General features: G+C 48.7%; 2 protein-coding genes across 2 annotated transcripts; both read right to left on the reverse strand.

The window, feature by feature from the left end:
* Positions 1-240: 240 nt before the first annotated feature.
* LOC135243104 (solute carrier family 35 member B1-like) lies at positions 241-12134 on the reverse strand. The gene is made up of 9 exons (XM_064314643.1): positions 11339-12134; positions 10341-10444; positions 9540-9670; positions 7547-7577; positions 6265-6425; positions 4484-4610; positions 2022-2128; positions 673-826; positions 241-552 (listed from the first exon to the last, which is right to left on the reverse strand). The coding sequence occupies exons 1-9, from the start codon at positions 11455-11457 to the stop codon at positions 500-502; spliced, it is 987 nt and encodes a 328-aa protein (XP_064170713.1). The 5' UTR covers positions 11458-12134; the 3' UTR covers positions 241-499.
* Positions 12135-12886: 752 nt separating this feature from the next.
* On the reverse strand, positions 12887-25843 carry LOC135243103 (protein FAM117A-like). Its single transcript, XM_064314642.1, has 8 exons — positions 25287-25843; positions 22244-22386; positions 20546-20641; positions 19595-19717; positions 18967-19083; positions 18546-18672; positions 18214-18370; positions 12887-15380 (listed from the first exon to the last, which is right to left on the reverse strand). Exons 1-8 carry the CDS (start codon positions 25402-25404, stop codon positions 15134-15136), a joined length of 1128 nt encoding a protein of 375 aa, XP_064170712.1. The 5' UTR covers positions 25405-25843; the 3' UTR covers positions 12887-15133.
* Between the last annotated feature and the right edge of the window lie 133 nt (positions 25844-25976).

Here is a 25976-nt window from a genome sequence, read left to right on the forward strand (position 1 = left end):
TCAAGAAGCAAAAGGGCTCCAGCAGACGAGAATTCGATGGGTGACAAAACAAGTGACAAAAATTGCTTGTGGAAGCTGAAGTCCAAAGCTGGTGACAACCTTTAGTTCTGGATCTCATCTGAGGCATGGATGAAAGGGAAACGTTTTTCTCAATGGGATCACCTGCGGAAACAACAGCGCAACCTCGCCCCACCCCTGCCTTACGCGGACGCTGGCTGGTCAGGGAGGTATCAAGGTGACCTGCTGATGGGACACTGAGCTGGCGGAGGTTGCAGCGGTTTCCAGTCAGAAAGCAGGGAAAGCGGCTGACACGCTACGTTGCTTAGCGTCTGCGCAAGGTGCGGAGGTCCGGTGTTGAGGTTGGAAGTGTTGAGTGACTCCTCTGGAATGGAAAGATGAGGACAGGATTGCATCTGTCTGTCCGTCTTGTCTTGTCTGTCTGTCTGGCGGTTTGTCAATCTGTCTGTAGTGTGACTGGGGCCCACACAGGAGCAGGGACTCAGTGTGTGGTCTTCTTGGGCACTTTCCCGAACTTGGCGTCCAGTCCCAGACCTAATGAGAAAACAGACACACAAGGGTAGGGGGGGTCAGCTCAGAGAGGACCTGGGGGGGAAGGGGGCTTATGGTTGTTGACGGGATCGGCCCGGAGCAGGTCCGGCGTCCGCCGCTCACCCAGGAAGACCAGGACGGTGCCGACCCACTGCACGGAGGTGATGACGTTCCCGAAGAGCAGCACCGAGCCCAGGATGGTGAAGAACTTGCGCGTCGTGGTGACGATGGAGCAGGTGAGCGGCCCGAAGTACACCACCGTCATGAAGATGAAAGTCTGAGAGAGAGAGAGCGGGGGGAAGAGAGAGACAGAGAGAGCGAGAGGAGAGAATGAGAGAGAGAGAGAGAGCAGGGGAGAGAGAGAGCGAGAGGGAGGGAGGGAGGGAGGGAGAGAGAGAAACGCATCACTGCTGCAGCTCTGAGCTTTGGAAAAACCGAAAAGAGGACACGGACACTCGGTCCCGTCGGCACAAACTGGAGACACACACACACCCGCGCACACGCACACATGCACGCACACGCACACACACACACACCCGCGCACACGCACACATACACGCACACACACACACACACACACCCGCGCACACGCACACATACACGCACACACACACACCCGCGCACACGCACACATACACGCACACGCACACACACACACACCCGCGCACACGCACACATACACGCACACACACACACCCGCGCACACGCACACATACACGCATACACACGCTGAAGATACAGAGACACACACACACACCCGCGCACACGCACACGCACACATACGCACGCTGGAGATACAGAGACACACACACACACCCGCGCACACGCACACATACATGCATACACACGCTGAAGATAGAGACACACACATGCGCATGTGCAAACACACGCATACACACACGCACTGAAGATAGAGACACACATGCACACTGGAGATACAAAAACACACACACACACACACACACACACACACACACACGAGCAGCATTTACTCAAAGCAGCTGCTGAACTCTGCATGCGTGCCTGTGCATCTCTCTAATCCAAACACTAATTACAGCAGAGGATTACGCCGTCTGCTTTGAGAAACCGACTGCACGTGCACGCGCGCGCGCACACACACACACACACGCGCACGCGCACACACACACACACACACACACACACACACACACCTTCATATGCATTCGTGCACACACACCCACGCACGGACGCACACACACCCTCATATGCATATGTATGCGCACACACACGCGTACACACATACACGCGCGCACGCACACCCTCATATGCATGCACGCACACACGCGTACACACAAACATACACACACACAGTACTCACACACAGATGCCCACACACACACATTACATTACATTACATTACAGGCATTTGGCAGACGCTCTTATCCAGAGCGACGTACAACAAAGTGTATAACCACACACACACACACGTTGGCCAGCGCCCCCTGACGTACCTGTCCCAGGGCGCTGGTGAGTCCGAAGAGCAGGATGTTGTAGAGGATGCTCGGATAGCGGTCAGTGAAGCTCAGGAACTCCCACAATTCTCCCGTCCACAGAATTGCTGGATGAAACACAGGAAGAGCAGGGTGCGGGATTAGGAACAGCACTGAGCTTCCAGCTGTGTGTCGGTGTGGGTAGGGAACTCAACTCAAATTTAACCTGAAGCACTTCAGTTAACTCTACATAAGAACAACGCACACAACTGGGTAAGGGACTTCAGTTAATTGTGTTTGCAGTGTCTTTAAACAAACGAATGAACAAACAAATGAACGAATGAACAAATGACCGAACGAATGAACAAACAAACGGACGCCTGGAAAACTACAGTAACCCGAGACCGCAGCACTGCTTTCACATTTGAAAAAACAAAACCAACTCAAGCGCACCTCTTAACGCTCGGTCACAAAGCTCTCTGTAAAGCCGCAGGTTCTGTGAATTAAGACCGCGAAGGAACTTCGGCGTCGGCGGCCACTGCCCAGCGTTTACCCAGAGAGACGTTTTTAAACGAACGCCGGCAACCGTCAGACACTCGACCGCTTCACCAGGCTATCACGGGTCTTTTCGGGGAGAGTGCGAACGAAAACTTGTTCGGACGCACGCCCTTACGGGGATGCATACGGCTCACTTCGAGAAACCAACCGTCTGCGTTCAGAGCGCCTTTCAGAATGGCGCGGAACTCCCGACGTTCACGTACGGAACTCGCGTTCCAGAAGCCGTGTTTAAATGTCAGCAAGGTACGTCACTTTGTCAGTCGCCGACGTTTGTACGCGTGAAGGCGTATTCCCCGTGGCCTGCAGTTTGGACGTGTGTCGTGTCGTTCTTGTAGAGGCACGCGCCTACTGGACTCCTTTGCTTTGTGTATTACTGGCTCAACTCTCCTTCGAAAGCCAGACAACTGAAGAGTAGGGTAGTTTTTACAGCTCGACTGTCTCTCCAGCAAACTTACTTTAGCTCAGAAAATCACTCTATCCGATGGCACAACGGCAAAAAAAAAAAAACATGTAGGGAACTTTCCAGAAAAGATCTGAGCGAGATGTATTTTTATACGTCATCGATACGTGAAAATCTACATTCCGAATAGGCTAGCCTCCCATTCAAAACATGGTACTGTGAATAAGGCATTTACAAAATGTCTTATTGTGAGGTGCTGAAGTCGAAGTTAGTGTAATGACGTACTACATATAATAAGTTTGTGTGCCGTAAATTTGTGTTACCTTACAATTATTCAATTCAATTGTCTACCTTTGAGAAGGCAGAAGAAATTAGCTGTCTGAGCATCCGTATTTGAAGTGCCAGACTTTCAGTGAGATCATTATCTTAAGATCTGAAGTCTCTTCGCTTCTAGACAGTTTTCTCCAAAAAGTTCCAACCCTTGCCCGAATCCACCGCAAAGCACAAGCTCCCCCTAGCGGCCGCACGCGCAAACAGCAGCTTGTTTTCTTCCTCAGCGGCGCTATTCCTGGAAGAAACGAGCCGGCGCATTAACGCCGAACCCGGAGTTTAAAACCGAGTGGTAGTTCGGGGAGATGGAAGCGCTAATTATCGTCCGCGGCAACAGCGATCTTCTCCTCAGCCGCAGGGCAGTGCCGCGTCGCGTTAGTAACGCCGCCGAGAGCCGGGAAGGTGACGGCGGGCTCCGCGGCCAATCGGGGGAGAGGCTCCTGGCCCTGCGGAGCGGCGTGTGGGTTTGAAGAGGCTCGTTCCCAATCGCTTATTTTACCCGTCCTCGTCTGACCCCAGAGTACGACCGAGGCCCGCCATCTTTGAGGACGTCTTCCGATCCGCTAAACGCTCCTCGGAGGAGCGGGGAGGCTCCCGGAGGGGGGTACGCGAAGCACGGTCTTTGCGCAAGTCTTTTTTTTAGGAGTGGAAAGCAGTCCTTGCATCTCCTACTCACGTCCTCCATTTGGGCGAAGCTAAGGAAAGGACACGAGGAAGTGATGCAGGGAGAGAAAATAAGTGATTGAAACAAACCCAGTTAAGGCGCTAGGCTAACAGGAAGACAGGCTGACTGGGGAGAAAGAGACAGAAAGTGAGGATAACTGGGGTAGAGAAACAGGGAGAGTGAGGATAACTGGGGTAGAGAAACAGGGAGTGAGGATAACTGGGGTAGAGAAACAGGGAGAGTGAGGATAACTGGGGTAGAGAAACAGGGAGTGAGGATAACTGGGGTAGAGAAACAGGGAGTGAGGATAACTGGGGTAGAGAAACAGGGAGTGAGGATAACTGGGGTAGAGAAACAGGGAGTGAGGATAACTGGGGTAGAGAAACAGGGAGTGAGGATAACTGGGGTAGAGAAACAGGGAGAGTCAGGATAACTGGGATATCGATAGAGAGGACAGACAGGAGGAGTGAAGAGTGGGACAGAGAGAGAGAGGAGACCTGAAGGGTGGTGCCGGAGGGTCATGTGACTCACCCATCCCCAGCCACAGGGTGGACCACAGGTTGATGTTGAGCATCATGTGGTTGGGGCTGGTCTGGTATCGGCCGCGCATGTGGTCCTGGGACACGCCCGTCAGCCCGTCCAGCGTCAGGGACAGCAGCTGGGCGACAGCACGGTTACGGTCAGTCACGGTCAGCACCACAGACCACCAGGGACACAGACAGAAAGTGAAACGCTGACCTCGACTATAAAAAACCAAAAAATCACCCCGGTTTTCTACTTCAGCCTACACACAGCTCTACTAGCATCAGTAACGGCATCTAAATGGTTTGGGGTTACATTTACCCGCTCCTGGGATGCATTTGCATTAGATATGCGTGCCGCGCAATCCTTACATATAAATGAAACATTTATTTTACATAAAACAGAGAAAATAGCGAAAGAAAACAGTTTCCCCGCCAAGGAAGGCAAACAGACAAAAAAAACCCTTTCCGTGTTTCCTTCCTCAAGGCTAATCTAAAACAGTCGCTCCTGGGGCGCGATTCGATTGTTCTGAATTAATGCGGCAACGTTCCGGAAAACATCCGCGCTCAGCGTTTTCGGGCCGAGGCTGAGAGAGATCAGAGCGTTTCGGCGTAACCGCCTTCAGCAGCGAAACGGCGCCGCGCGCAGACGGCCGTCTCACGCTACAGGCGCTACACGGCCCACGAGCGAATTAGCCAATCACCAATCGGAGCCTCCATTCGCAGGCTGTTAGCGCTTAACTGGCGGCGACGGCGGATCCAAAAAGCAATGTGCGTTTCAAACGTAATGAATTGCACCCCTTGCTTCAGCTCCTGCGGTTAAAGAAAAGAGGTACACGGATCCTAAAGGAGTCAGCGACTGCATTTAAAGTCCGAACCGATGTGGAAACGTCTGGGAACCTAAAGTCAATCGTGGCTGAACAACATAACGACGTTGCAACATGACGTTGTCTACAATCGGCTGAGACTTCCACAGGAGCTTAACATTCGCCGAAACCTTCAATCTTTTCTCCATCAATGTCGTACTCGGAGGTAAGGAACATTTTCAACCCTGATTTCGCCACAAATAGACCGATGCATCGAAACCTTCCAACTCAAAGCTAATGTATAACCTTTTTAAACTCGTCTGAATCTTCCATCCAGATTACCCTGCAGAAGCATACTAGCTTGTTGAGCACTATGTAGCTTTTATCCTTAACAAAGTGACCATTTACAATACATTGCTGAATGGAATTTCATCTTCTGAAAAAAAGCATTCTAACATTCAATATTAAAACGAAACAAACGTGTTTTTGTCTGCTGAAGTGCAGCTTATTTTCTGGAGGTGCCCAGATGCCCAGATTTTTTTTCCTGGTGGCAGGTGGATGACTAGTCGGATGTGCTCTTGTTCGGCAACATCTCAAATGTGATTTTGGGGGGGGAACAGCCAATTTTGTAGTTTGGAAATTCCGTGCGATCTCGAGTCAAGACGCTAAGATCAAGATGCTACACGTGACAAAGCAGCGCAGAGCGTAGCATTTGACCTTTTCTATTTATTTTAGGGAAAGTCAAAACTCAAAGGGGATTGGCGGACGTCATACTTCACACCTGTCAGTACGCTACTACTAATATTTTCGCTCGTCGAGAAACAACCCGGGAGAGTTTTTCCTGTCAGAGGGGAGACGCAGGCGCGAGCGTTAAAAGCCCTGACTGTAACTGGAGGCCAGCGTTACGGTAGGCAGAGAGCGCCTCGGACACGGGGGCGTGCGAGGGAGGGAGGGAGGGAGGGAGGGAGGGAGGGCGGAGACGCACCAGCAGCGCCTCCCCGAAGCCGAACAGGTGCTCCTCGGCGGCGGCGGCGCCCTTGTTGGGCTTGTACAGGAAGAGCGCCACGCCGCTGACGATCAGGAGCACGCACAGGTACTTGGCCATCGGGTACTTCTTCCGCAGGATCGTCACGCCCAGGATCATCACTGCGGGAGAAGGGGGGGAACGCAATCAGTGGCGCGCAGGGTGGGGGGACCGCGATTAGGGGTGCACAAAGCAGGGGAACCAGCATCAGTGGAACACACAGCAGGGGAACCAGCATCAGTGAAACACACAGCAGGGGAACCAGCATCAGTGGAACACACAGCAGGGGAACCAGCATCAGTGGAACACACAGCAGGGGAACCAGCATCAGTGGAACACACAGCAGGGGAACCAGCATCAGTGGAACACACAGCAGGGGAACCAGCATCAGTGGAACACACAGCAGGGGAACCAGCATCAGTGGAACACACAGCAGGGGAACCAGCATCAGTGGTACACACAGCAGGGGAACCAGCATCAGTGGAACACACACCATGATTAGTGGCGCACACAGTAGCAGGAAGAGAATCAAGAAAACATTCAGGAGAAGGGCAGGAATTCAGGGACTCACAGACAAGCAGAAAGGGGCAGTACTGACAGCAGGAGATACTGACAGCAGGAGACTGGGGTCAGTAGCTCATATTGCAGGGAGCTCAGGTCAGTAGCTCATATTGTAGAAGACTGGGGTCAATAGGTCATATTGCAGGGAGCTGGAGTCAGTAGCTCATATTGCAGGAGACTTGGGTCAGTAGCTCATATCGCAGGGGGCTGTGGTCTGTAGCTCATATCGCAGGGGGCTGGGGTCAGTAGCTCATATTGCAGGGAGCTCAGGTCAGTAGCTCATACTGCAGGAGACTTGGGTCAGTAGCTCATATTGCAGGGAGCTCAGGTCAGTAGCTCATACTGCAGGAGACTTGGGTCAGTAGCTCATATTGCAGGGGGCTGGGGTCAGTAGCTCATATTGCAGGGGGCTGGGGTCAGTAGCTCATATTGTAGAAGACTGGGGTCAGTAGCTCATATTGCAGGGGGCTGGGGTCAGTAGCTCATATTGCAGGGGGCTGGGGTCAGTAGCTCATATTGTAGAAGACTGGGATCAGTAGCTCATATTGCAGGGGGCTGCAGTTTATAAAATTCAGTATGGTCAGTAAAGTAATGCAGTCAGATGTGGTGGTAAGGTCAGGCAAGGGCACGTGTGTACGCATGCGTGCTCTTGTGCAGAATATCGTACGCAAGGCTCACCTACCTGGGATCGGTTTACAGGATTTCCCCAACACCTGTGGGAAACATGAGCGAAACACATGAGAAACATACTGCAGGCAGTGTGAGCAACATAAAGTACACACAGGACAATGGCAGCCTTCCGAGACCCTCAGAAATCAGCTCTCCTAGTATCCAGGGAAACGAGGAGGAAGAGGCCTGTGGCCCCGCCCCACAGACCCGCCAGTACCACCCCGCTCACATCCTGCCGAGCCACACCTGCGGTCTCAGCCTTTAATTGCCCACATCGCAGTCCTTGCAAACAAAGGACTGCTCCCCAAATACATGCTGCCCTTTGCTACTTATAACAGAAAAAATTAAATTATAATTCCAGAAAAAGGATCTGAGAAACTGATGCTCATTAAACGTGCAGGCAACAAAAAAAAAAAAAACTGAAACACCAGTGTAAAGTCACTTAAGAGTGACTTTCATGTTACATGCACCTCCATCCAGCACTTATTGTACTTTGTATCATTATCTTGATTTTGTAGTTTGTCATGCCTCCAAGTTTGACTTGACATAGGTTAGGTCAGAGAGTAATGTTTACTGTGCGAACTGGACTTAATGTGTTCATGGCTATGAATAACTGTTACATAATGAGTATTGTTAGACCTGTGATTTGTAGTTGTTCCAATGACCTTCGGTGTGCACTCATTGTACCTCGATTTGGATGAAAGACTCTGCCAAACAAACGTAATGTAATGTAACAGTGTGCACACGTGCGGCTGGCACGGCCTGTATGCACTGCGGCAGTCTACCAGCGCGTGGAACTCTGCGACAGGAATGCAACACCACTTCCACGAGAAACTCGATCGCCTCACGCGCAGTTGGCGGAAGTGGAAAAAGCTCTCGGGCGCAGTTCCAGAATCTCCCATAAATGCCAGCCTGGATTCAGGTCTGTTGACTGAGAAGGCAGTGACATTTGGATAGCGTCAGTGTCACGCTCCTCTAAGCGCTTGGGGACTACACATGCTTCACGGAATGGGCTTTAGCACTGGGAGAAGAACCCCACACTGTCGACCCCGGGCCACTGGGGAATGTAGTTCTCTGGGTTAGCGGGACGCTTGCGCTTGGGGGCAGAAGGGCGATTTCCTTATCACGTTTCCCCGCTGCCTGGTGGCCCCGCGGCCTGCTCTCTGTGCGGTTCTCCCCAGACCCTTCCTCAGGAGACCGGCCGCTTTCACCCCGGGTTCAAGCTGCGGCCGCCCTCCCGTTTCAGTGCGGTCTGAGTGGAGCGCAAGCTCCTGCCCCTTTTCTGGTGATGTTATTCCCCCAGAGTCCCGTGCCTTAGAAACCACCAGCCATGAAACATCAGGAAGTCGAGTTGCCTTGGTGACTGAACCCAACATGCCCCAACAATCAGCTCACTGAAGCCTCCTCTTGCAGCCACGCTGCTATAACTACTGGCTAACAGGTCTGTCCAGATTTTTTTATCCACTATGCATGCTGGGATATGGTTTAATTAATGTAGCACACCTGTGTGTTAGGCTCTGCTTTGCAAGTGCTTTGCTCATTTTCCTCAATCAGTACGGTCTCCTTTCTTATATATTGTTATTACCTTACTTACAATCGTCCGGCATTTCTCCAGTTTCTAAAGACTGTCTAAAAATACCTGCCAGCGGTTTAAAGATGATCTCACCTGACTCTGAGTACCCTTGGGTCTATGCTGTCAGGGCCTGCTGCCTTATTTGTCTTTTAGTTTATGTAACTTAAAGGACACCTGGGACTGTGGAAGGGCTCAGGTGCAGCTGTGCTGTGTTTGGCTTCAGCCAGAGAACGTGCCTCCCGCTGTGGGCGTGGCCACCCAGCACCATAGAGTGCAGTACAAGAGACCAGAGTGGCTCAGGAGACTGGGGTCAGTCAGAGAGTGGAGAGTAGGACGGAGCTGCGCAGTGGCCTACAGTACCACAGACGCATGGGGACGCAGTGGTGCACGAGGGAGGAAGATGTGAGGTGCATTGTGGGAAGGCGGAGCAGACCTGAGTGGGGTAGTTGACATACAGCAGGGCAGAGTTGCTGGACACCATGGCTCCCAGGTAAGAGAGCGAGCACGCCGCGTAGAGCCAGCTCCTAGTGTGGTCCGCCTTGGGCCTCTCAAAGAACTGAATCACTGAGGATCAAGGCAAACACATCACATAGAAATCACTACAGGACAAGCACATTACACACAGATATCATGGAAAACCCTGAGAAGCAAGGCAAACAAACCACACACACATCACTACAAGACAAGCACCACATCACATACAATATCACTGAGAAAATAAATATAACACAAGGGGCAGACTGTCTGCCCTCCTTTTGCATTAAAGTTTTATTTTTTACTTTTTGCTTTATTGAGACGGGTATAAAGCAGACATGGTAACAGATAGAGAAGGGATCACAGCTCAGACAACAATGGCAAGGTGCAAAGCCCTCTGGGATAATCATATATGGCTTGAGTGGACTGCACTATGGACCACGCCACACATATCACCCCATTGGGGCCTTTCTAAGGGCATGATAATCTAACACCAAGTGACTGCTAAATAAAAAAGGTCAGGATAACCTAAATTGAATCAAAATGAGCACAAAATGACACATGGTCCAGATCCTGACACATATTTTTACCACATAACCAACCTTCACAGGGAAATTAGTATATATGGACAATTCAAGGTCATTTCCGGGTCAATCTGATTGGTAACAGCAATGAAGACACGAGAAATACGGTCCTGTGAGAACCGGTCTATAAAGATGCACGGCAGTGCGTGTCGGGTCAGCTCAGGTGATCTACTCACAGCACTTGGCGAAGGCAGCATTGATGATGCACTGAATGAAGACGAGCGTGGTGGCATATCTGAACTTCTCCCGCGCGTCCCCCTCGCCGTACTTCCCCCTAGTGCTAAATTTATCCGCATCCAGAGATTTAGAGAACAGTCAATGGCTTTCGCAAAACACATGTAAATATCCAATCTGTTGGGCTAAAATCGTGATTTAGGCCTACTCCCTTTAGGCTAAAAATATTTAAACAACCGCCTGGAAATCATTGTGCATAAAAATATACTTACTGTCCATTTGATCACTGTGAAACAAAACTCGTTAATGACCGTTTTCAGAGTTGAGTCATCGATATGAACATCTGTTGCATGTGCAAAGCGCGAATTTTCTTACCTGAGCAAAAGACCCAGCTTTCAATTATGAACAGTGGTAACATGCGACGCTGGTTTTATGTTATTGTTTAAGGTTTAGTGGTGCAGGTGCAAGTTTTCTACTGTAAGTAGAGTAAGTACATGTTGACGTTTACAAACCAGTTGGTTCTGGAGATCGATTACCCTGTCAAGCCTGTTGTAACGGGATACCGCATTAGACGATTTTAGAACGGTATCGTTTCTTGGGCACTCGCACTCGCACTCACACGAATATGACAATGTACTGGACTTGCTGGACACTACATGAAGACAGAATCTAGTGATTTTGGAGCTTCAGTGAGTTTCATGTATGATACAAATGTCCTAGAACAGTTTTCAACAACGTTTCATCCAAACGTTAAAATATCAGCAGGTTATTACAGCCCTGCCTATTTCATATGTTGGGATGCAGTATGACACTGAAAAATCATTAAGCATTCGGAGGTTAATGCAACGATAATTGAAATACTTCATAAACCTATTTGCATTATATATTAAAGATAACGTTATCCATTTCACTAGTCAGCTATCACCAGCTATATGCTGACGCGACATTAAACAATTAGCCTAACCAGAAATAAGAAAGTAATGAGCGTGGTATAGCTTACATTGTTTCTTGCAATATGCCATAGTAAAAGTAACACACAAAAACTCCAAGGAAGCAGAAGATGAATCGAACTCGTTCGTTCTGTAACAGCGACGCCTTCTCAGACCCCTTCCCAGCCATGCTGCCCCCGATCAGTCCGGGTATGGACACCGACACAGCCCCGCTCCTCGCTCCTGCGTCCCGCTCCACTCTCACAACGCTCACAAACCCGGAAATGGTGGCGTCGTGACCCCAGAAAGGGGTTAATAATAGTCTCCGTTATTTAAACTCCACTTTCAGTATGGAGGTCCTACGAATATTGTTCACCGATCCCACAGAAGTGTCCAACTAAGCGAGCCAATTTACTTCGATCCGGTATTTGTGGTGCTGAACAGTCGGTCGAAAAGTAAGCTATTTACTTTGACGTTTCAGTGAGACCTCGCATGAAATCTCAGATTTTTGCCAAACTAACGTCAGATCAAATTGCACCTAGCTGCCCAACACTTAATACCAGTTACAAGTACCGGGTAAGTGAAAATTCTAGGGCTTCTCGCCAGAAAACGAGTTCCGCAGTCCTTTTTTAAAACCTAAACATGATGTCCATTCAGTCGTTTATGGCAAAATAATGCTTGTAATCCCAGGTGTCCAGTTCACCCTCTTCCTTCGCCACGGTTTCTGAGACAACCATCCCGTTTTCCCTCTCCTCTTGTAGGCTGGAAAAGCTGGAATTGTTGACAGCAGTGGAAAGCGGCGTCACTGTTAACTGGGACCAAATGCATCGGACCAAATAAATTACGGGAATCCCTAACATTTGCCTGCATTGCTTCGTTACATATTTCCCCATTTCATTTTTTTTTAATTTATTTAATTTCTTGAATTTACGTTTATTGGTAAATTATGCTGCAGACACCTGATTGAAAAGGGATATTGGTATTATATATTGTTCAACTGGACCCTTGCACATGAACGATCATTTACATTAGTTTTCCTCGTTGAAGTCTGGTTGAAGCTCCCGATGAATCCAACTTATATCAGTATTTATTTCTGCAAGTAATATTACAGCCCTTGCGGGGGTAGACGTAAGTATATGCATACATGCAACTTGAAAGTACAAACTTTTACCGCAATGGTCGTCCAATAATAAATATTATTACGGCACACTTGATGCCATTTTCAATGCGGCATTCCACGGGGCATACCTTGGATAAATTCAAGGACCTTTCGATACCCTGTCGCTAACCATTTGCGTCTTGGAATGTGTAGTTTTTCTATTGGTCTGTGAAAGAAAAATGTTTAGTTGGATTCATACAATTGGAGGGATGTATTTCAATTCTCAGCCGCTAATTTAACCGCACGTGTTCACCAAAGGTAGGCTACCGGAGCCACGAACGCTGATGCTGGCTAGGCTATAAAGCGAAAGAGCGCAGCCAGTTGCGCATAATCGTGATTGTTACTCAAACCTAGGTGTTGATTGAATTAATAATATAGACATGACTGATACGCAAGCCGCCAACACTTAGTTTTACATAATTTTTCCTTTTGAACAACAACAAGCTGATATTTAATCAACTTCAGAGTGCTGCAAAATTTATTTATTTTCCCTGTAATGCTGTTCACAAACATCTACACAGCATATATACAGGAAGTTTAACTCTCCATATTGAATGAGAAAAACAGTGCATTGTTCATATACATCTTTTGGTCAAAATACATTACAAAACGTCAGTAAGATGCCAAAAGTGGAAGAAAAAAAAAAAAACAGCACTATTGTTTAAGCATATATTTTAACATACATAAGTAGTATACAGTCCGTCTAATTGGCTTATTAAAGTGAAATTCATGACAAAATAAATGGTCTGAAACAGAGTAAGGCCTTACCCAAACACGTTGTGTCATTGAAAAAAAAAAAAATCTGGCTTAAAAACTCATTTCAAAATGGTTCTCTAGAGAAACGTGCCAGAGTGTAAAAATAGAACTTTATAAACAAACTGATTATCATTATCCATTTGAAGCAGAGCCTGGGGGAAATTACCACAGGTAAGCGTGTGACTATTCTGCTGTAGCCTATACTCTGAAGGTCATAAATACAAGACGGATGTAAATCTTTGTTTAGAGGTCTCGTCTCACACTTTACAAAGCCATGCTTTAGGGGGCCAGGGGTTGCTGCTGTTGTTGTATGGGACTGTCCGTTTCACGTCTCAGCGTTTTGGCACAACTCAAACCAAACAGAAGCACTGGGCAGAACATGCCACGGGCCTGGCAAATATAAACGGAACCATAAGAAATACTTTAAATGTCTCACTGTTTCCCAGTGGGACGACATTATGTATTGGACCAGAGCACACTGTTGAAGCATTTAAATGCTGTCAAATTAAACTGAAGCAGAAAATGCCTCCGTACCTCAAAACTGAACAACTTCAAATTGTACATAAAGCATCATACTTCATCGCAGTGCACTCTGCTTCATACCTTGCAGTACATTCGTGTAACTGCAGTTTTGTACAATTTTTAAGTCTGAAAAGTTATAACCCTGCCTTTATTTATAATACAGAGCTCCCCATCCTGGGTTTGACTTCGGTTAAAAAATGAACATCCTTTAAGCTGACACTGCAAATAAATATTTATAATTAAATATTAAAACCATCCAGCATTGGTATTTGTGGTATTTTTGGTTTGTTTCGAAGGGATAATTTAATCTCAGATTGTTACATTAGATTTTTATTTATTTATTTTTATTTATTTTTAAACACAGTGAAACATTGCCCATTTACCGTCTCAGTATTTCTCAAAGATTGGTGCTAATAGATGTCAGACACGAAAGGCTACAGCGAGTGATTTGATCATGGGGCGTATGTGGCACTGTTAACTAAATACTGCTACTACTGCAGCAACTGCTGCTGCTGCTGCTGCTTTCGAACCTTAGCCTTGCTTGTGTCAGTACCTGAAGCGACGCCAGGTCTGTTCTGCTTCGACGTGGCAAAGCGAAAACGGACCCGAGCGCCACGCACGGGAAAGCCTCGCGGGCACCGCCACACGCAACGCACTCTTCAGAATTCACGGCGAATTCGTAGCGGCGCTAGGGTTGCGCTGTACGTCGCGACCGCGCTTTCGGCTCCGGAAGTTCATAACGATCAATCGATTGGCCACATTCAGACTACCAGCGGTCTGCCCCGACGTTCTTAGTTTGTTCGTGTTTCAGGCGCTGGAACGCCATTAAGAACGCTTGCCACCCCGCCCCCGTGACATGCAAGCAAAATGGAACCACAGACTATTGCCGTCCATTAAAGCAGACAAAAATGTCAACATTTTTTGTCTTCAGTGTCTTTTCTATCAGGCTAACATACAAAACACAGTGAAGTTTCATTTTTCTCATTGAAAGATGTGACGCCTGGCTTCGTGCACAAAGCCAACAAACAGTGTGTACAGTGTGACGCACAGGCACAGTCTGTGATGCGATAGGTCCTTTAGCCGTCATGTGATAGGCACGCCTGCGAGGCAATAGGTCCTTTAGTCCTGGTGTCACAGGCACAGCTGCAATGCGATAGGTCCTTCAGTAGTCCTCATGTGAGATGTCAGTGTTCCTACTGTCCAGCAGGTGGGGTGTGTGAGCACCCAGAGGGAGTGAGTCTTCGTACTGACGTAAACACAGAGAGAGACCAAAGCAGTTTTGACTCAGAATCTGCACAGAGGTGGGAGAAGCACTTTTTTTGTGGATCGATTTGGGGTTCTTCCTCCATTTGGGGGGAAAATCCTCGCCGAAAGACGGGAGAGCCGGTGGCTGTTTCACAGTCTCCGCCTCCTCCGCTCCGCTGCCCAATCACATGGCGGTGGTGGCAGAGTCCGGGAGGGCTCCCAGGTACCCGCCCACCGCGGGAGCCCCGCCCTGCCCCGGGCGGGCCGCGACGGGGGACACCGATAGGCTGCGGAACAGGATGTCCATGGAGGGGAGGAGGGGCTTGAGCAGGCTGACGGGGCAGAAGGCGGAGCCTCCGTGGGGAGTGAAGTTTACCTTGTTGGGGTCGGGGCAGGAGGGGCGTGGGGCAGCCTGGCCCTCACACGGAGAGCTGGGGGGGGGGAGACACTGATTAGCAATGACCACTTATCCTTACCACCAATTACACAACCAACAATGACTTCCTAAGAGCATTTGTTTTCCTCAGTTATCAGTTTTATGGGCCAACATTGTACAGTAAATGGATAAGTGCCAAATGACTGTAATATAATGTCCCCCAATGTGAGTGCAGCGCATTTGTAAAACACGGATCATTCCCAAGCTGAGGGGATGAGGTGTTCCAGCAGAGGGCAGTGTTCCTGTGTACCACGATCCCCATAACCCTGGTCCCAAATAGATACTGGCTGCTTTTAAAACCTGCAGTAACATGAACAGGCTTTGTGTATTCAGTGTGTGTGAGCGTGTGTGTGAGAGTATGTACACTGTGTATATGCAATGATGTGAAAAATAAATTACACCCTCTTTTGGAGACTGGAACACACATGACTAATACCTAACAGTAGAAACATCTAATCCCATGTGACTCATATCACACAAAAAATACTTGATTTATAACAAAAATAAGCCAACATGCATAAACCATATGTGTGCCCTTATAGCTCCCATATTAATAAGGAAGGTAATTAGAACCAGGTGCTGCTAATTAAGTGCAGGTGTTTAGTTGATCATCAGGAAGTGCTAGCACCTGTATATAAAAGCAGACAGTATGACAGCTTGGTCTGGAACATTCAGGTTTACCATGCCAAGGACAAACAATGTGTGCGATGATTTCAGAGAAGCAACTGTTGCTCATCAGCCTGGGAAAAGGATATGAAGCAATTTCCAAATAATGTGAAGCCCGCCATTCCACGGTGAGAAAGACTATTTACAAATGGAGAAGAGTTGGCAGTCTACCCAGGAGTGGGTGTCCCAGCAAATTCACCCCAAGAGCAAACCGTATGACGCTCTGAGAAATCGCAAAGAGCCCTAAAACTACATCCAGGGACCTACGACCTCCGTCAACACGTAAAATGTTAATGGTGGAGCCTATGAAAAGACTAAACGAGTATGGCACACTTGAACAAGGTTAGCCAGGAGAAAAACCCCTCTCTTCAAAAAGAATATTGTAGCACACCTAAGGTTTGCTAAATTGCACCCAAGTCAACCACAAGACTCCCGGAAGCCTGTCCACGGGAAGAGACAAGGCCAAAGTAGAGTTGCTTGGGCGTAATGCACAATGCCATGTCTGGTGAAAACCAACCACCGCATATCACCTCATGAACCTCGTGCCAAATGTCAAGTATGGTGGGGAGGGCTGATGACTTGGAGCTGTTTTGCAACTACAGGAACCGGGTGATTCACAATCACTGGGCTCACAATGAATTCCTCTCTACCAGCGTGTCCTACAGGAAAATGTGACACCATCTGGCCGACAGCTAAAGCTTGGCTGAGAGTGGAATCCTGCAACAGGACAATGACCCAAAGAGCACCAATCTGCAACTGAAAGGCGGACAAAGGGAAGACTCTGGGCTTTGGATTGGCCAATCAAAGTCCGGACCTCAGCCCCACTGAGATGTTGTGGGAGGACTTTAAGAGAGCTGTGCGTAAAGAAATGCCCTCAAACGTCAATGAGCTGAAGCAGTGAGACTGATAAACCAGGATAAACCACAGCGAGTGAATCACGGGGTGAACCTTTTTTCCACTGAAGACTTCTGCATGTTGACTTATTTTCAGTTGAATAAACAATGACAGAGTAAAATCTGTTGCTTCATTTGTCACACAAGGTCACATTTATGTTACTGTTGGTCAGGACATGAGGGTTAGTTTTGTTCTAATGTGTAAAACCATAGAATTGTTGTACTTTTTTCCACCACTATACACGGGGTATATGCATTTGTGAGTTTGTGTGTGCGTATATGAGAGCATGCATGTGTGTGTTAGCATGGTATGTGTGTAAACAAGTGTGTGTTTGTGTGCACGTGTCGGTACAAGTGTGTGTAAATGTATTAAAGTGGGTGCGTGTGTATACAAGTGTGTGTGCGTATATTACTGTGTTTCTGTGTGTGTGTATAAGCATGTAAGTATATGTATTTAAGTGTGTATGTGTGTATATAAGTGCGTATGTGTGCGTGTGTGTATATGTATATAATTGTGTATGTGTGTATGTATATTAGTGTGTTTTTGTGCGTGTGCACGTGTGTATATGTATTTAAGTGCGTATGTGTGTACATAAGTATGTATGTGTACGCACGTGCACGTGTCTGTATGTATTTAAGTGTGTATGTGTGTGTATACGTGCGTATGGGTTCGTGTGTATATAAGTGTGTGCATGTGTGTATATGTACATGTATATAAGTGTGTGCGTGTGTGTGTGTACATGTATATAAGTGTGTGCGTGTGTGTGTGTACATGTATACAAGTGTGTGTGTGTGTGTGTGTGTGTGTACATGTATATAAGTGTGTGCGTGTGTATATGTGCATGTATATAAGTGTGTGCATGTGTGTATATGTGCATGTATATAAGTGTGTGTGTGTGTACATGTATATAAGTGTGTGCGTGTGTGTGTGTGTACATGTATATAAGTGTGTGCATGTGTGTGTGTACATGTATATAAGTGTGTGCGTGTGTGTATATGTGCATGTATATAAGTGTGTGCGTGTGTGTATATGTGCATGTATATAAGTGTGTGCGTGTGTGTGTGTACATGTATATAAGTGTGTGCGTGTGTGTGTGTACATGTATATAAGTGTGTGCATGTGTGTGTGTACATGTATATAAGTGTATGTGTGTGTATATGTGCATGTATATAAGTGTGTGCATGTGTGTATATGTGCATGTATATAAGTGTGTGCGTGTGTGTGTGTGTGTGTATGTGCGCGTAAGTAAGCGCGTTTGAGAGACTCACAGCGCCTCCTCACACACGCGCACTCTCTCACAACCCTCGGGCGGCTCCCTCTGGAAGCTGCAGGTCTTGCGGGGACGCGGGGAGCAGGGAGAGGGCCCGGCGCTGCCCGGGGGGGGCGAGGGGGAGGAGCACAGGGTCCCGGAGTCCGCCGTGTCCGCTGCGGGGAGAGGGGACAACACGTCAGTCCTTCAGCATCGAGAGGCGGGGCTTTGGAGGGGGAGGGGTGGGGCCTAGGAGTGGGAGGGGCAAACTCACCTGTTTCCCCCATGGATCAGAGGGAGGAGTGAGGGAAAGGGAGGGGCGGGGCCTCAGAGGGGGAGGGGCCGACTCACCTGTTTCCCCCGCAGAGCAGGGGGAGGGGGGAGGAGAGAGGAGTGCGGGCGAGGGGTCGCTCTGCGAGTCGCTGCTGCACCTCTGGGCGGGCACCGGGGCTCTGTGGCCGTCCGGGACGTCCAGGATCTACGAGCAGGGAGGGCAGAGTGCAACACAAACATGAGCTGCCCCGTGCCACAGCACAGTCACCACTCTGCTCTGCAGGGACAGCGCTGAGGTAAGCTGCTGGAATGGTGATGGCAGCGCAGAAGGACTGTGGCACACCCCCTACAGGGAGGAGTCACTACAAGAGGAGGACGAGTCTCGGCACAAGGGGGGAGGGGCCGGGCAGCAGCAGAGTCTATATAACTGCAGGACAGGCGCATATCTGTTCATTGGGAGCGGGGTCACAGCGGCAGTCACAGTGCTCTGGGTACAGACCTGCTGTCGCTCTGCAGGGCTCTCGTGCACAAACACCCTCTCCAGCTCCAGGTTCAAACCCTCCACACTGTGGCGCAGGCGGGGGGTCACTCGGCACAGGGGTGTGAGGGGCATCGTCTGAGGGGTACACACACACGCATATATATATATATACACACACACACATATATATATACATATATACACATACATATATACACACACACACACACACACACACACAAAGCCGGCCCAGTGTGGGTACAGGTTTTCATTTCAGTCCAGCACTACGACACCTGATTCAACTAATTAGCCAATCACGGCCTTCAATCACGGCCTTCAATCGAGACCTTGATGAAACAGAATCGGGAGCCTTTAGTGCCGAGCTAAAACAAAAGCCTGCACCCACCCCGGTTACACACCCCTAATGAGTCTAGTGGAAATTCTCTGCGTCGGCCCTTTTTGGATAAGATTTCGGACACCCCTGTTCTGAAGGAAGCACACAAGGTTACCCAAAATGGCAGGAGTGGAAAGCCTGATGGGATTGAAGCTGAACGTGCAGTGTGAATGAAAACAGCAGCGGATTCATAGCGAGCGAGACTGAGGGGAGTCATCTGAGAGTGGGGAAGTGTGTGGGGGGGAGGGGTACCTGCGTGGCCCCCAGGGCGTGGCCCGCGGGCGGGGGGTGCTGCTGCTGCTGGGGGTCCCGCCCGTGGCCCGATGGGACCCCGTGCTTGGAGCGCTTCTGCAGGTGGTGTTTGAGTTTGGCGATCTGTGGGCGGAGCGGGAGGAGAGAGGCGTGGGTTTTACTCCCCCTGCTGGGGGAAGGGATGCACTGCCACTCTGCACTGCTTACCGCTGCAGGCCAAACGGCCAACAGGAGGCAGCAGAGGGCCTGCTGAACGGAATGTCTGACAAGAGGGGAGTGGTGCCTGTGCATGTGACATCACACAGTGCTCTAAAAGCAAGGGAGAACACAGCAGAATGGCTTCCCAAAGGACAAAAATATTCAAACACACATTACTCTCACTCTGATCAAACACACATTACTCTCACACTGATCAATCACACATTACTCTCACACTGATCAATCACACATTACTCTCACACTGATCAATCACACATTACTCTCACACTGATCAATCACACATTACTCTCACACTGATCAATCACACATTACTCTCACACTGATCAATCACACATTACTCTCACACTGATCAATCACACATTACTCTCACACTGATCAATCACACATTACTCTCACACTGATCAATCACACATTACTCTCACACTGATCAATCACACATTACTCTCTCACTGATCAATCACACATTACTCTCTCACTGATCAATCACACATTACTCTCACACTGATCAATCACACAATACATCCATCCATGCTCTGGAAGCCCTTTAATGCAGTTTGCTCTCCTGCTTTTAGAATGCAGTGCATTAAAGCAGTGGCATTCAAGGCTAAGTAAGCGCTTTAAAGCTTTCTTTTCTCCAGTCCAGAGCGGCTCTAACGCAGCGCGTCGCTCGGTGAGGAAGCAGCCGGGCTCCTGCAAAGGGAAGTGCGAGCGGGGGGGGGGGGAAACACTCACGTCCTTCAGGTGCTCCGCGCTGCCCCAGGACGCCGAGCGCTTGTGGCCCACGCCCGCCCTCCGGCCCCGCGACTCGTCCGACCAGGTGCTGGGCGTCTGCGGGCGGAGAAGAATCCGGAACGTCAAGCCCAAGGCCGTCCCCGCCCCCGCCCCCCCACCCTCGTCACCGAGGCAACTGCTTTAAGGCCCCCTTTCCCCAAACCCAAGGACCCAGAAGAACAGTACAGCAGGCTACATCAGCAGAGCTGTACAGTATCAAGGCAACAGTGACACAGGCTCAGGATCCCTGAGAATGAATGTTCCAGGATCAGCTCTTCTAACCCTAACCCAGCTCCTACGAATTTATACCAAGCGTGGATTTTGATCCAGGAACAGTTCACATATCAGCCCAAATCCCTCTGCCAGGGATTTCTTATAATAAGAACCCTATAAAAGTGCACGGACTTCCTTCCCCGTTAAGGGCAGGCCCTTCGGCATGAAATTGACGAGTCGGCAGAAATGAGAATTTCCCAGGGAATTCTCAGTATTCGCTCTGAACCAGGGCAAGTCCGCGCCCAGCCCTGCTGTCTAACTTGGCGTGAAAGACTTCTAAAAAGAAGGTATTGGTGGGCAGGGGCCAAAGCGCCGGCAGTCCAGCCAGCGTTACGCAACGCCGCTGCCGCCGCCTCCTCCTTGACTCCGTTCCCCCGCGAGCGGCGTCCAGCCTTGTTTAGGGCGCTAAAGCTAACGCTGACGTACTGCACGTATGTACTGCACTCATGGAGTCCCTTTCTCCCCCTAGATACGGCAACCTGTGCTAGGCGCTAACACCGATGCTGGTGCACAGCAATGTCAGGCACCGAAGCTAGTGCTGTCGTGATGTGCACTAATGCTACTGCACAGCCATGTTATGCACTAATGCTACTGCACAGCCATGTTATGCACTAATGCTACTGCACAGCCATGTTATGTGTTAATGCTACTGTGCTGCCATATTAGGCACTAATGCTAACACTACTGTACAGCCATGTTAGGCACTAATGTGACCGCTGATGCAGACACGGCGTCCAGAGTGTACAAAGGGGAGCCAGGAAGCCCTGCCCGCCGCTCACCGTCGGACTCCGTGGCTAAATAAATAAGTGCAGGACACACAAATAACACACATTCCTACGGCGGCTCTGGTGTTGGGTTGCTGCACCTCACATCATGGGACCCGGGCTATAAAAAGCGCCTCCGCGCTGCATGCGTTGGGGGGGGGGAACTCCGCTAGGTCTGAGCGCATGGGAGAAAACTCCGGACGACCGTTCTAACGTTTCATTAAAAACACCAGCGAGAAGGGAGGGAGGCGAGTGGGAAGGGCGATGTGTACAACAGGGGCGGAGACGGGGAGGGTCTACGTTTGGGGCTGCTTCATCCAGGGTGGCCTATCAGAGTACATGATCTAATTCTCCCATATGACTTCCATTTAAACTTTACACGCAGAATATAAATCAAAGCAGAATTGCACAGGGACAGGAAAACAGATCTGAGTGATTGCCAGAGTCTTACCCGTGATGCTCTGTGCAGTGACATTATGACCACCTCATTTCTGCACTTTGTTGACCTCGCCCCGTCAGGGGTAAATGGGGTTTAGCCTGGCCAGGGGGGTCTCAGTTTACCACCATGCTAACAGGCTAAAGGGCTAATACTGTGCAAGCTCCAGGCTTCCGATTGGCTCACCTGAGTGGCTTTGTCGTTGACGCAGGAGGCTGCCTGGTGCGGCTCCTTGGGCCACTGGCCCTGCAGGTAGGGGCCCACCATGTTGTCCAGAGACAGGGTCCGGCGAATGCTCGGTTTCGGAGGCCGTGACTTGGTCTTCTCAGCTGAAGGAGTAACAAAAATGTACCTTTTTAAAAAATAATTCTAATAATAATTCTGCCGCGCTTAAATTTAAGTGACGTAATATGATCCACACCAAACATTAAACCAACATCTCAGACACCATAGAAAAAGACTTTGCAATGAACTATGGGAAATGGGGAAATGGCTGCATACACCATCTTAAAGATAAAGATAGGAACATTACATTGGTAGACTGACTTATCTTACAAAGCAGGGCGTTAAACGCATCCTGTTTTGGGTTGTTAGTATTTTTGTCAGCAGACAGTAATAATACATTTTGTTGGGCGGGTGAATTTTTCCTTTAACAAAGGAAGTTCTTAAACTTGTCCAGGACTTCCTGAAGTGCAAAATCAGTTTTTCTGACTGAAGTGCATAAAGGTGCAATGACTCAGATCCACAGCAAACACACCAGCCACCACTCTATTCCTGCTCTTACAGAACCTATCAGAGCAGGACTGCTGTTCTTCGACACTCATAGAACCTATCAGAGCAGGACTGCTGCTCTCCAACACTCATAGAACCTATCAGCGCAAGACTACTGCTCTTTGACACTCATAGAACCTATCAAAGCAAGACTGCTGCTCTTCGACACTCATAGAACCTATCAGAGCAAGACTGCTGCTTTTTAACTCTTATAGAACCTCACAGCAAGACTGCTACTCTTCGACACTCATAGAACCTATCAGAGCAAGACTGCTGCTCTTCGACACTCATAGAACCTATCAGAGCAAGACTGCTGCTTTTTAACTCTTATAGAACCTATCAGAGCAAGACTGCTCCTCTTCGACACTCATAGAACCTATCAGAGCAAGACTACTGCTCTTCCACACTCAGAGAACCTATCAGAGCAGGACTGCTGCTCTTCGACACTCATAGAACCTATCAGAGCAGGGCTGCTGCTCTTCGACACTCATAGAACCTATCAGAGCAAGACTGCTGCTCTCCAACACTCATAGAACCTATCAGAACAAGACTGCTGCTCTTCGACACTCATAGAACCTATCAAAGCAAGACTGCTGCTCTTCGACACTCATAGAACCTGTCAGAGCAAGACTGCTGCTCTTCGACACTCACTGAACCACCCTGAACAGAGCATAGGTCAAAGAGCGGCAGTCTTGCTCAGAGCGGTTCTATGAGTGTTGAAGAGCAGCAGTGTTGTCCTGACAGGGGTTCCACGAGGGTCGAAGAGCAAGACTGCTGGTCTTGACCCCTGATAGAACCGCTCTGAGCGAGACTGCTGGTCTTCGCCCTGTAACAGGTGATGGGACTTGGGCCAGCTGAGGCACACAATATTCCTCGCGGTGCTCCAGCAACCGAGCTGGGAATCAATTCCAATCAGGCATTCTGACAAAGGGGTCCAAAAGAAACATACCTAAAAACAGTAAGATCAGATTTTATTTATTTTTCTTAGGGAAATGATTCACAAGCCCTGCCCTTGACCCCCCCGTAGGGCTGAGCAGAGCTAGGTGAGTACTGACAGTTGAGTAATCCCCAGCAGGTGCAGTTCTAACACAGCTACCATTCAGCTCCACTTCTGCCCGCCCCCGCCAACACACAGGCGTGCGCACACACGTACACACGCGCACGTGCGCACATATGCATAAACATGGCACACAAAAACACTCATACTCAAACACACAAACACAGCCTCCCCCACTAACACACACACATGTATGCAATAATTTTCTCTCTCTCATACACACACACACACACACACACACACACACACACACACACACCTTCCACCAAGCACAGCTACAGAGGGCAAGCGTGATATAAAAATAAACACCCCACTGACCAGGCAGGTCAGAATGCCCTTACACCAGGAACTGTGAGCTGGCGGTTCCCCGTGCTCCAACGAGCTGTGGGCTAAGTACAGTCTGATACATTAGTGTGAGAGGCAGGGGCTCCTATGAAAACAAACTACATTCTCCTTTCCACAGCCAACATTCATCAAGCTCCTGAATAACCAGGATGGAATTCTCCCCAATTATTCATAGAATACTAAATTTCACACCCTTTATAATGCCTAAATCGCAGGTAGAGGGACTTGGTTATGTCATAAGAATTATACATAAGAATTACACATCAAGAGCTTTAGCAGTTCTTGACTGTTGATAGCAGGAGAGAACCTTCAATAAAGTCAGACATTTAGAGGTCTGAGAGTAATATCCAGATTAATGAGGTTAACAAGAATCAGGGGGAAAAAAATACATCCCTGCAATACACACCCCTTTCTGTGGGTCAAAGGGAGAGTATTGCCTAGGGTGGCATGTGTGTGGCCATGAAAATCTATTGGTCTTTATAGTGTTTTATTCTTAAAGCAGTAATGCAGGACTCAAACGTGAAACGTGTGTGGTCGGATATAACGCATGTAAACAAAAATGAATGGACTAAAAAGTTCCAGCACTTAACCCTGAATAAATCACTACACTTTCCTTGATCTATTATAGCCAGCTGACGGTCCCCGATCAAAACAGTTTAAGAGCTGGCTGGTAAATTAGAAATTAACTTGTTAGGCTAAATCCCTCCTCTCTCCACTTACACACTCACACATGCATGCCAGGGTAGGGGGAGCTAGTGCTTGGAGCACATTCTTCTGTTGAATAACTTAGCCTACAGACGTGGTTTGACCCAGTGAAACACAAACTACTGTTTTAGACCTTTCAAATGTGTGGTAACGAACTGGCATTTAGCCTACACGAGCTGACCATTGTAAAATATTTGACGGTCACTTACCGGACATTATGCGTCTTTCCAGCAATTCAGCCACGGCAAATATTTATACACAGCCTAACTCACGCTCGTACTAGGCTGCATCCAAACTGCACACTTTCTATGACTGTAAAGTGCATCTCTGTAAAGTCATTGGCATATTTACCTGTCTTGGCATCCCTCGGACGCGGCTGGGCTTTGTTGTGTAGCTGGAAGGGGACTGTGGCTTTGAGGGGTTGAACACCCGAGGTGCCCCCCCTGCCAACTCCACTTCTACAAGACATCCTTAGTGGAAGCCTCTGCAAACCGACCACACTTCACAACTTCAAATAACTCAATTATCTGACTTTTTGAATATACCGTGAACTTTTACTTAATCTGTTCGAAGTTACTCACAGAACTTCGTAAGTGATTTCGCCTTGTCGGAAACCTAAGTTATGGTTTTATCGCGAGGTAACAAGCAAACGCTGCTGTTGGCTAGCTCGACTAGCAAGCCTGCTAATTTCTTTTGTGATGATATGGACCTATTCCTAATATTTTCCCGAACTAGGTATCAGCTTGAGCTCGCAGAAACAGCTAGCCACTATACACTTTAAATTTCACTAACAGACTATAGGCAAAAAACTTGATTTATTAACGTTTTTGGTTATATTGTGTAACTTCTCCACTGCTTCGTCGTCACACGTCCAACTTGCCACTTTTCCCTGCAAAACTGACAACAGCAACACGCTCGTGTCCCTTTAGCTTCAGAGGGCAGGGTCAACGCCAACTCCCTGAGCTGGTTGGCTGCTTAAAAGTACTACTTCAACTTTATTGGTCAAAGGAAGTATCATTTTGCCGGGAATGCTGAAAGCTG

The sequence above is a fragment of the Anguilla rostrata genome, chromosome 17 (assembly GCF_018555375.3).
Source record: "Anguilla rostrata isolate EN2019 chromosome 17, ASM1855537v3, whole genome shotgun sequence".
NCBI lineage: Eukaryota > Metazoa > Chordata > Actinopteri > Anguilliformes > Anguillidae > Anguilla > Anguilla rostrata.